Source organism: Prionailurus viverrinus, chromosome A2, assembly GCF_022837055.1.
Source record: "Prionailurus viverrinus isolate Anna chromosome A2, UM_Priviv_1.0, whole genome shotgun sequence".
NCBI classification, from domain to species: domain Eukaryota; kingdom Metazoa; phylum Chordata; class Mammalia; order Carnivora; family Felidae; genus Prionailurus; species Prionailurus viverrinus.
In genome coordinates, this window is record NC_062562.1 from 10,335,685 (window position 1) to 10,348,125 (window position 12,441).

General features: G+C 46.7%; 1 protein-coding gene across 1 annotated transcript; it reads left to right on the forward strand.

Moving 5' to 3' along the window:
• Positions 1 to 829: 829 nt before the first annotated feature.
• LOC125148901 (olfactory receptor 7C1-like) lies at positions 830 to 1,780 on the forward strand. Its single transcript, XM_047827358.1, has one exon. It carries the CDS (start codon positions 830 to 832, stop codon positions 1,778 to 1,780), a length of 951 nt encoding a protein of 316 aa, XP_047683314.1.
• The last annotated feature ends 10,661 nt before the right edge of the window (positions 1,781 to 12,441 follow it).

The window sequence follows — 12,441 nt, forward strand, 5'->3', positions numbered from 1 at the left end:
TAACCTCTTTTTTTTTTTTCAACGTTTATTTATTTTTTTGGGACAGAGAGAGACAGAGCATGAACGGGGGAGGGGCAGAGAGAGAGGGAGACACAGAATCGGAAACAGGCTCCAGGCTCTGAGCCATCAGCCCAGAGCCTGACGCGGGGCTCGAACTCCCGGACCACGAGATCGTGACCTGGCTGAAGTCGGACGCTTAACCGACTGCGCCACCCAGGCACCCCCCTAACCTCTTTTTTTTAATGTTTATTTATTTTTGAGAGAGAGAAAGCACACCTGTGCGAGCAGGGGAAGGACAGATGGGGAGAGAGAATCCCAAGCAGGCTCTGTGCCACCAGCACAGAGCCCAACGAGGGGCTTGAACTCACGAACCACGAGATCATGACCTGAGCCGAAATCGAGAGTTGAACACTTAACCGACTGAGCCACTCAGGCCTGGACCGTAGCCTTTTCAATCTGTATTAGAATAGTAATAACAATTATGCTTTTATTCTAAAGGCATTTGAAAGCAAAGTATGAATTAATGCAAAGAAATCTGAGAGGGCCAAGGCAGGGTAACCAGCTGTCAGTACAGCTGAACAACTTGAGGTCAGCTTTGAGTGCAAAGTTAGTTTTCGCGGGTAGGTTAGCCAGCTGGTGGTGGCAATGCAGGGGAATTTGGCGGCCTTTGGAAGGCCCAAATTGACAAGCAAAAAAGAAGAGACCACTGAGTAAATAATTCTGTCCTCAATATTGGATTCAAGGTAAAGGTGTTTACGTTTCTGAGATGCCTGTTGGTTACTGATTTAGTCTTGAAGGCTTCTGGTGTTCTTAGCAGACACTCCTTTAGATGGAACCAAGAAACCACTCAAGGCTTCCAGTGTTTCTCCTCTTGGGACTTTCTGAGAAGCCAGAGATTCAGTCTGTTCTCTTTGGGCTGTTCCTGTCTTTGTACCTGGTCACTGTCTTTGGAAACCTGCTCATCATCCTGGCCATCATCTCACATTCCCACCTCCACACGCCCATGTACTTCTTCCTGGCCAACCTGTCCTTCTCGGACATCTGCTTCACCTCCACCACCGTCCCGAAGATGCTGCTGAACATCCAGACGCAGAGCAAAGTGATTACCTATGCAGGCTGCATCACGCAGATGTATTTCTTCACGGTTTTTGGACTTTTGGACAATTTACTCCTGACTGCAATGGCCTATGACCGCTTTGTGGCCGTCTGTCACCCCCTGCACTACACGGTCATCATGAACCCTCGGCTTTGTGCCCAGTTACTCGCCCTGACCTGGCTCATCAGCACTTTGGGGGCCCTTCCTGAGAGTTTAACCATGCTGCGGCTCTCTTTCTGCGCAGTAATTGAAATCCCACACTATTTCTGTGAACTCCCTGAGGTCCTGCAGCTCGCCTGCTCTGACACCTTCATCAATAATGTTGTATTATATATTGTGACAGGCATGATGGGCTTTGTTCCTCTCGCTGGGATCCTTTTCTCTTATTCCCGAATTGTCTCGTCTGTGCTGAGGATCTCAACAGTGGGGGGGAAGTATAAAGCTTTCTCCACCTGCGGGTCTCACCTCTCAGTGGTGTCCTTGTTCTATGGCACATGCCTGGGGGTCTACCTCAGTTCCACCTGGACACGTGCCTCCCAGACAGGGGCGTTCGCCTCAGTCCTGTACACCGTGGTCACTCCCACGATGAACCCCTTCATCTACAGCCTGAGGAACAGGGACATGAAGAGGGCCCTGAGAAAGCTTCTCTGTAGCATGTCGTCCCCCCAGGGGCAACAACAATGACCCTGTGCCGGGACAAGTGTGATCAAGGGCAACGGAACAGAGCGCTTAATAGTGAGGACTCTAGAATTTCCCTGACTGGGTTTAAAGGCTGGTACCACCCTTCAACAGATGGTGAGCTCGAGAAAAATGCTCAACCTCCCTGTGCCTCAATTTCTCCATGGACCTATAACAGTGCATGCCTCATAAGGGTGACAGAAGGATTAAATAGAATAATTTCTATTATTCAGCACAGGGAATGCTAGAGGCAAGTCCTAAGCAAACGTCAGCTCATTTTTTTATGATGCTTCAGCTTTTCGTTCCCATACCATTAAGCTGGTTTCTCTTCCTGTGCACTGTCCTCCATTATGGCTAAGTCATAAATCTCAGTGTCCCCAGGAAGAAAGAGACTTTGATGTAGGGCAGAGTTTCTCAACTTTGGCATTATTGATATTTGGGGCTGGATCATTCCTTGCTGTGGGGCTGTCCCATGCATTGTAGGATGTTTAGCGGTATCTCAGGCCTCTAAACACTAGGTGCCAGGAACATTGCCAGCCAAGTTGCAACAATTAAAAATGTCTCCAAATGCCCCACAGACGCCAAATCACCCCCACTTGAGAACCACAGGGGAGTGTCTTGCAAAGAGGAAGAGAACCTACGAAAAATCCCAAGGGCGTGTGCTGAAGGATGAAAAGGAATAAATGGGGGATTATATCTCTCACCTCTTGTTTGGGAATCTTGGGAATTAAGGTCACATTGTTTGGTCCTGAATAAAGTGGGATGGCTCTAGCAGAGGTGGAAGGTCTATGCAGTGTGATCAACCTAAGAGGGACACCGGGTTTCAATCGCAGCTTCCTTGGCTCCTATGGGACTCCATGGGTCCCACAGAAGGGTCACAAAGTTCCCAAGGGCCCAAAGAGAGACAAAGAAGACTGAGCTGAACATCTTCAGGTTGGAAGCTAGCCCCTGGGATGAGAGATCAGATAATTCCACCCAGTGTCTGCTGTGGACAGCCATGGGATAGATGGACGACTCATGATGATTAAAGTTCAGCAGGACTGAAAGGGGCTAAGTAAGTTGGGGCTGGGTCAGCAGGAGAGGACCACAGAGGTGGTCCACACCAAGACAGCAAAGCAAAGGTTTATTCACCCTGACGCGGGCAGAGGCTCCCATGAGATGCCCCGTGAAGGCTGCCATGGCCAACGGTAGTCAACTCAGGTGGCAGGTTCAGTGACTTTCATTTTGTTACTATCATTATAATTATTGTGTGGCAGTGAACTGACATCCAGAGGGATCATACATTTTTTTACTGTGGTCAAATAAACACAGTATAAAATTTATTATTTTGATCCGTTTAAAGCGTTTAATCAAGGGCATTAAATATACTTACAGTATTGTGCTACCATCGCCCACTGTGTAGCTTCAGGACATTTTCATCACCCCAAGGGAGACCTTTCAGCAGCCACTCCCCATTTCCTTCCCCCTCCAGTCCTCGGAAACCACCAATCTGCTTTCTGTCTCTATGATTTGCCTGTTCTGGATATTTCATGTAAGTGGAATCATCCAGTATATGACTTTTGTGTCTGGATTCTTTCACTCAGCATAATGTTGTCAAGCTCATCCACGTTGTAGTGTGAGTCAGTGCTTTGTCGTTTTCATGGCTGATGAACAGGTAAACTAAATGTGCTGGGTTCATACAATGGGACCAGACTTTCATATACCAGAGAAAACTCTGTTCTATTCCCTCAAAGCAGGGGATGACCTTGACAATGATCTGCTTGTTTTTATTCCCTTTAACCAATCACTCCTCAAAGACTTTTTTGTGGGCTGCCCCCCTGTGGTCCAAGCAGTTCTGATCTCAGTCTCTTTTCCGTTTTGACATCCATCATTCTCATAATTATGTTTGCAGCAAGAGGCTCATGGGAGCTAACTTCAGGACAGTCTCTAGGGACCCCCACCACCAGATATTCACACACACACACACACACACACACACACACACACCTCCCCATGGGCTCTCTTCCCACATTGACTAGGGCTGCGAAACCCATAGGATATGACAGAAATGTAAGCCTTCCAAGGCTTACAAATGACACTGAGGCTTCGCCCTTCACTCTCCCCCTCATTGCCGTTCTCTGAGGGAAGCTGGTGGCTACGTTGTGAGGACACTCAATCCGCCCATGTGTGGAAAAGCACACATGGTCAGGGACCGAGGCCTCCTGCAAACAGCCAGAAGCAGACCCTCCAGCCCATGCCGGGCTTTCCAATGTTGGCACACCAACCAACATTCGACCCACGAGGCCATGACAGACCTCAGACCAGAACTTCAGTGAAACCATTCCCGGACAACTGACACAAAAAACCGATGTTGACCAATGAACATTGATTGGCGTTTTAAGCCGCTTACTTTGGGGGATCGTTCCATGCATCAAGAGAAAGGGAACCTCCACAATCTCAGATAATCACACAGGATTCTCAAAAACCTTTCTCTCCCATGATTAACACATCACCTTCTTCCGAATTAGCTCCAGAACGTGTAAGAGATGTTCGGTACCCAGGATGGAAGTACCAACTGGGGAGTCTGCTCAGATGCTGTGGATGAGAAGAGGGATGGGGCCGACTCTGTCGTGTCTGCCCTCACCCCCTCTGGCTCACTCCCTACCGCCCTGTCACGCCTGCAATGGTGCACACCTTCATGTCAGCCAAATCCTCTTGTGGTGTCTTGTCCATCAGCAGGCGTAGAGCTGATCCTCCCAAAAATGGAGGACACACCCCAAAATAATTATAAATAAACGAGCTGACTTTACGTAGCCCGGGATGGAAAGAACTTCGCTCTCAAGTGGAAGAACTCCCGCATAATTCCCCCAATATGCAACAGAGCAAAGCAATCCCTGGCTAGAATACTGCCTTCTTCCATAGAGTATTAGAGAAAGGCCTGGATTGAGTCTCCAAAATGAAAAAGTAAACATCTGTAAACTCATCTCAGGATGTGTTTTGTAACATTGTCATAAATCATTCCTCAGATTCTGACTAAACATTTATCCATAAGGAATAACTTCCCCTTCCCCCTCCATATGCTCCCCACTCTCCCACTCTATTTCGCTAATTGCAATAGCATCATATTTGTGCCTCAGTTACCTTGCGTTTGCAACGGTTGTTCTTAAATTGCAATACTCCCCACTCTCCCACTCTATTTCACTAATTGCAATAGCATCATATTTGTGCCTCAGTTACCTTGCGTCTGCAACGGTTGTTCTTAAATTGCAGTACTCAAGACTGAAATCCATATTTCAGACGTGAGATGGTAAGAGTATACTCTAAGTTGCCCAGGGGGGCCCCTGGCCGGCTCAGTCGGTGGGGCATGCAACTCTTGATCTCGAGGTTGTGAGTTCAAGCCCCACCTTGGGTGAAGAGATTACTTAAAAATAAAATAGGGGCTCCTGGGTGGCTCAGTCAGTTAAGCGTCCAACCTCGGCTCAGGTCATGATCTCGAAATTCATGGGTTTGAGCCCTGCATCAGGCTCTGTGCTGACAGCTCAGAGCCTGGAGCCTCCTTCGGATTCTGCGTCTCCCTCTCTCTCTGCCCCTCCCCCACTCATGCTCTGTCTCTCTCTGTCTCTCAAAAATAAATAAATACTTTTTAAAAAGATTAAAAACATAATAAAATATTTAACCCTTCATCTTCCTTGTTCCTGCCTGGAATATGGTTGTGATTGTTGGAGCTCCAGTCGCCATCTGTGACATAAAGTGACTTTAAGTTTAGGAAGCCCAGGTTTGAACAGCAGGTATGTTCTAGAGCCAAGAACTAGACTTTTGATTCTAAAACCTATACTCTTCACCCTTTACAACCCTTTCCTCAATACACACACACACACACACACACACACACACACACACAACTGAGACAGAAAACAAGGGAGTCTTTGGTGTTTCCTAGAGCTTCTCGTGTTAAGAAGGCCCTTTTGAGTGCAGAGAAAGTTCTTGCCATGTGAGTTCAGGCCCAAGCACAGGGAGCAGATGGTCCAGATGATAGCAATGCTTATTTTACTGATGGTTCCAAAACCAAATTCCCAATTCTTCTCTGTGATTGCAACCAGATAAAACTAGATAGTGCCAGCAAAATGTAAATAGAAGAAAATAAACGGGGAGAAATGAGCAGACTGAGCCATGAGCCACCAGCAGAAATCAGCGGAGGAAACTTGCTTTGTTGGCATTTCTTTCATTTGGCTGACAGCGTGGCAAAGTGAAATCCCCAGTGCTCTGCTTCTGCTGTATGTGGTCCCCCGTGGGCCTCAGGCTCCATCTTATTGTCACATCAGCTAAATCCAAAGCGAAAATGCAGAGCATCTCACTCTGGCATGTCATCTGGACTCGGGACAGTCTGCTCGGGATGCTGGGTCCATAAAGTGAGACACTGATCAGGAGAGATGCGTGGTCGCCTTGATGGTCTGTATCTGGTGGACATCACATGGCTGCAGGGGAGGACACAGATAAGGTCCCTCAGAGAGTAGCCCCCAAGGTGGACTCCAAGGCAAGCCTCGTAGCGGGTACCAGGTCCGTAGCCAAAGTCAGCAAAGGGGTGCGTTTTCTCTTCTATCACCTCTTCCCCGTCTTGCTATTATCTCAGAGCCCCATGTTGCCTCCTCTTTGCAAACACGCTCTAAGTCCAATGGAAGCGGACGTGAAACACTGACAAACCAAAGAAAAGAAAAGATTAAATGTAAAAGATTCGGTGCATTCATGAAAAGATGTTCAGCGTCGCTCCTTATCTGGGAAATACAAATCAAAACCACAATCAGGTATCACCTCACACCAGTCAGAGTGGCCAAAATGAACAAATCAGGAGACTATAGATGCTGGAGAGGATGTGGAGAAACGGGAACCCTCTTGCACTGTTGGTGGGAATGCAAATTGGTGCAGCCACTCTGGAAAACAGTGTGGAGGTTCCTCAGAAAATTAAAAATAGACCTACCCTATGACCCAGCAATAGCACTGCTAGGAATTTATCCAAGGGATACAGGAGTACTGATGCATAGGGCCACTTGTACCCCAATGTTCATAGCAGCACTCTCAACAATAGCCAAATTATGGAAAGAGCCTAAATGTCCATCAACTGATGAATGGATAAAGAAATTGTGGTTTATATACACAATGGAGTACTACGTGGCAATGAGAAAGAATGAAATATGGCCTTTTGTAGCAACGTGGATGGAACTGGAGAGTGTGATGCTAAGTGAAATAAGCCATACAGAGAAAGACAGATACCATATGGTTTCACTCTTATGTAGATCCTGAGAAACTTAACAGGAACCCATGGGGGAGGGGAAGGAAAAAAAAAAAAAAGAGGTTAGAATGGGAGAGAGCCAAAGCATAAGAGACTGTTAAAAACTGAGAACAAACTGAGGGTTGATGGGGGGTGGGAGGGAGGAGAGGGTGGGTGATGGCTATTGAGGAGGGCACCTTTTGGGATGAGCACTGGGTGTTGTATGGAAACCAATTTGTCAATAAATTTCATTTAAAAAAATTAAAAAAATTTAAAAAAATAAAAAAATAAAAAAATAAAATAAAAAAAGATTCGGTGCTTTGTCTCTGGAGCTGCCAGACTTCTTGGGCGTGCAAAAGAGGCACGGCTGTGATTTTTTTTCGATTGCACTGCCCTGCCACCTAGAAGGCAGCAACATGGAAAACCATCAGACGGGCGGCAGGGATCGTGGTGAGATCCAGGAAAAGTGAGACGGTGTCGCACACACGGGCTCCCCTTCCCAATCTCTGCCCAGGAGATGTCTGTTACAGGGGGCAAGTCTCCTTAAGCAATCAAGCCCACGTCTCCAATCTGCGAGTTTCTGAGCAGGACAGAGAGTCTGGCCCAGGGAAGCCTTTGGGCCCTGACACTATGGAAGGATCTAGAATACCTGCCATCCAGCGGTATCTGCCCTGATCCCGCCTGCCTGCCTTCTGTCCTTTATTATTACCATTGAGTTTTTCATTTTGAGATCTAAAATAAAATAATATAAAAACTTTTTAAAAATTTGTCTGGGACAAATTCTTGGGTAACATAACCTGTGGTTGCCGGTGTTTTTAGCAGAAACCCCACATTCCTAGTACTGAGGAGGTCAGGAAGGCTTTTACTATCTCCCGCATGAGCTAAGGCCAAGCGGGGGTCTTGAGAACAGAGGGTTCAGTGCGCCCCAGACCTGGAGAAGTTGGGTTTGAGAGCACTCCAGTCAAATGGAAAGCCAGAGGAAAGAGCACCGGGTTGGGCCGCAGGGAACCCAAGTGGGAAACGCAGACCGTGGGAGGAATTTGTGAGGAAACCTGCCCAGATGGCTGGAGGGGAGTACACAGCTTGATGCAGCGCAAATATGGGTGTGCTACCCGGAGGGGATGCGGTGCTGGGCGGGGATGCGCCGACCTCACCACTCGCGCTGCAGAGCCTTGAGGAAATCCAGCACCCCCGAGGGTGAGGGGAAACCCGGGTGACCAGAGGAAACCTCCAGGTGTTGAGGCAGGAGGGCCCTGCAGGGGAATGGGGCGGCCCTGAGCTGAGGGGAGGCCTGGAAAAGAAACAAAGTTAGAGGTGTGTGGCCGAGCCGGCCAGAGGCCTGGGGACACCGCGTGCGGCTGATACCAGAGGAAAAGTAAAGGAAAGTCAAGGGGAAAGATGCGCCCCTCCACCCAGAGGAAGACGCAGTCCCTGCATTTGAACCAGGGGGAAACGCGAGGGCGCCCAGAGGAAGGGGAGCACACTCCACCTCCACGGATGACTCTGCATTGCAGGGAAAGCCTAAAAGGAAAAGTCTGGCTACCAAGGGGAGGGCTTAGGCTGAGAATTGGTGCACGGGGCCTGGACCAGGGTAAGGCGCCCAGGACCCAAGGAGACACCCCTTACATTGTGTTCCTCATGAGTACATTCCTTTCCTAATCCTGGTCCTGCCCCCCATGGGGCCATCCCTGAGCTAAAAGAAAACCGTGGGGGGTGAAAGAGAGGAGAAATGGGTTTGCATCCGACCTTCCGGAAACCTAAGGCATCAGAGGGGAAACACAAGCTGAACCGCTGGTAAATTGCAGACAGCACCGGAGAAAATAGTGCTCACCTAGGCTGCCCGGGGAATCCAAAGAGGAACCCAATCCCGTGCATGTAGGCATGGCAGAATTCACTCCTGATTCAGACCCACATATTGCGCAGTCACGGGCACACCTGGGCACACCTGGGCACCTTCAAGTTCAAAGCCACGGCTGAAATTACCACATGCAGTTCTCTTACTCATGACTCTCTGGCTTCCCACCAACCCAGGAATGGAGAATGGCTCATCTTACCGGTTAAGTAGAAGGGACCAGGCTTACACAGCCTCGCCCCTCCTTTCTCCTCCCACACCCCGGTCAAGGCTGCCACAGTTTCATCCAGGAAGCCTGCATTCCTTACATTAGGCTTCAGTCTAGTGTAAGGAGGTGGTCCAGAAGGGCTACTCCCAGGTATCTTAGTACGGGAATTGCTTGTCAGGCTACTGGAGCCATCAGCACAAGAACCAAGGAAAGGCTCATGGCTGGGTCTCCACTCAGCTTTCTCCTAGAACTAAGGTTTGAAGGTCTGTACATTGACTTTAATGGGATACATTAGCATAGGATGGAACTCTGTTGGAAAGAGGGGTCAGGATAGTGGATGGGTCTGACAGTTAGATCAACCATGGTCTGGGGAGATTGTGCAGAGCCTGAATAATGTAGACATCACTGACCTTCTAGTAGGCGAACCCCACTAGCATAAAATAAGCCACATTCAATTTTTCTTTAATTTTACAATGTTATCAGCTCCTTCTATGGAAATCTATTAAGAAGGGTGAGCAAACCACGACCCGTACACCAGATCCAACCCACGGCCTTTTTTGTAAAGATGTTTTACTGGAACACAGTGTAGTGGGATGAATGGTGACCTCCAAAAATGATATCCAACTTCCAGTATATCCATCGATATCCAACCGATATTTGCACCAAAGATGTCTCAAGAATTCTTTGTTGGCCCTCAGCTCCGAACCCCAACAATTGTCCACATCAGCTTTAAAGGGATGAATGTGTTTACTCCAAATGAAAAAACTAGATAAGTGGACTTGGGCAACTTTTGCAAAGGAAACTCTACCTGTGCAGCCCAACAATAAGCAATTTTTTTACACTCCACCAAACACGATGATCTATTTCCACCCTTCTTCCATGTAACTATGGGACACTTGTTGGGAGTTGGGTGTGGTCCAGATCCCTGTTCACAGTCCCAAATCAAAGCGCTTGAGACTCACAGAGTCTTGAAAAATATGCCTGTTTATGCCTTTGGTAGACAAAGAAATTCCATGTCAGATGTTGAGGAAATGTTCATGAAAGAAGACAGTGAAGGTCAGGCCCATGGAGAAAAGAACACCACAACTTAGGGGCTCCTGGGTGGCTCAGTCGGTTAGCATCCAACTTCCACTCAGGTCTTGATCTCGCAGTTCACGGGTTCGAGCCCCACATCGGGTTCGGTGCTGGCAGCTCAGAGCCTGGAATGGGCTTCGGATTCTGTGTCTCCCTCTCTCTCTCTGCCCCTCTCTCACTTGTGTTCTCTCTCTCTCTCTCAATCTCTCTCTCTCTCTCTCTTTTTCTCTCAAAAATAAACATTAAAAAATAAAATAAAATAAAAAGAACACCACAACTTAGAGGCCATGGGATGTCATACACATAGCTGACATCCAAGATGCTCCCAAGAGGACAAGCCTAGAAGAAGAGAAGTTCTTTTCCACTTTGACTCCCTCACCCATGGGAAACAAGTTGCCCGGAGAATAGAGTAATAATAGAACAATTAACTTAATGAGAATTGTCAGAATTCAACCTCTGAGGACCTAGAAGTAGTAAATATGCCCTTTCCTCCCCTCACTACAGCTCAGCTATCCTAGGAAGGAGAGAGTTCAGCTGCGCCCTTTCAGAGAACAGGTACCTGGGACCCCTCCTGTCCTTTCTTGGAGCTAAGTTGAATATCCGTCACCCGGGGAAGACAGGACACACAGAGCTAGAGGTGCCCTAATGCTATCAGAGTATCTGCTGTGGGAAACAGGCCTGGAGATGGGCAAAGCTCTTGGAGGCTGGATTTGGGGTGAGAGTCCACCTACTTAAAACATTCTACACAATTCCATTCCTGTGTCTCTCGATTTCTCTTCCCCTCAGGTTTTTGGGAGCCATGATAAGTGCCTCTGTTCTCTTCTACCAAAGACACTCTCGTATTCTTTCATCTGGAAAATCTTCCTCATTTATTCATTCAAACAACAAATATACCCTGGGATTCCACACCGTTAACACTTAGGAGTCCATTCATACATCTTCTGATATATCAAGTCACTTAATGTTCCGGGTCTCAGTTTCCGTATTTGGAAAGTTAGGATAATTGCAGTATCCACTTCAGGAGGTTAATATGAGGTCCTTAAGAGGTCCTCAAGAAATTTTAGCTAATTTAATGAATGCATTGCTCTCATTTATTATGTATTTGCAAGTTTCCAGTCCCTAATCCTGGCCATTTATATTTGTGTTAACATGTGAAATGCTTGTGATCTATTTTCTAACAGATGTCACTGTACATACGAACACGGCTGGGGGAGTTTTCTCGCGCACCCACTTTCTTTTTTTTTTTTTTTTTTTTTTGCTAATTTTTATTTTTGAATAATGTTACATTCATAGAAAAGCTATAAAAATAGTTCAGCGTTCCCATGGTAATGAAAACGTTTTAGAACAAGATAGAAGCAATGATTGCAAAACACACCAATGTATTTTCGTGCCACCGAATGTCACTTTAAAACGGCTACTGGTCCTTGCATATTTGTTTTGTATCCACTGCATTACGAAAATCATACTCAGTTAAAAGGTCGGCCGTCAATTCACACCCTGCCGCCAATCCATGATCTTCCAATGATAGAGAGTTGTGTTTTCCATACTTAGCTTCTCTTACTTCTGTCTTTTTCTCCTAGAATTGCATTCATTGTAATTTTCCACGTGTTGATAAGCAACATTCCAAATAGTAGACTCACTTTTCTTTAATACTTAAAGGGGGAATTCTTTTATGGTTCCTGCCACGGGATCCTCCCCAGGGCATTTTTGGAGGTGAGCTTTGTTCATTTAATTCCCTCCTTCATTTTGGTCTGTTATCCTTCTGAATCGACTTCTAACACATATTTTCCCAGAAATAAATTCAGTTCTTCGAGATTTCCCAACTTTTACCATGGAGTTATAAATATTATCTTGCAAAGATGCGTGTATCCTTAAACCTGTGTCCGTTTTGCTCAGTCCTAATTGTAGGCAGTTCTGTTCTTTTCCTTTCTTTTTATCCCTTTCATTAGACTTCCGTCTAATTTTGTCTGTATGTTTGCTTTGGGCAAAGAATTGATCCTGCAATTTCTTTCTCAGTTGTGGAATTTTTCTTCTAATTCCCTAACTCTGCTTTTACCTTACTTTTCTGCTTGACTAATAGGCTTTTTGCTTTATTTTATATTTTAGTCTCAACATGTTCAAATCTTAAAGTGTTTTATTTCTTGAAGATAGACCACATGTGTGTTCATTTGCAGGTTTTGAAAGATGTAATGGAAGAAAATGAATCCAAAACTCAGGATTCGGGGGCGCCTGGGTGGCTCAGTGAGTTAAGCGTCCGACTTTGGCTCAGGTCATGATCTCACACTTCA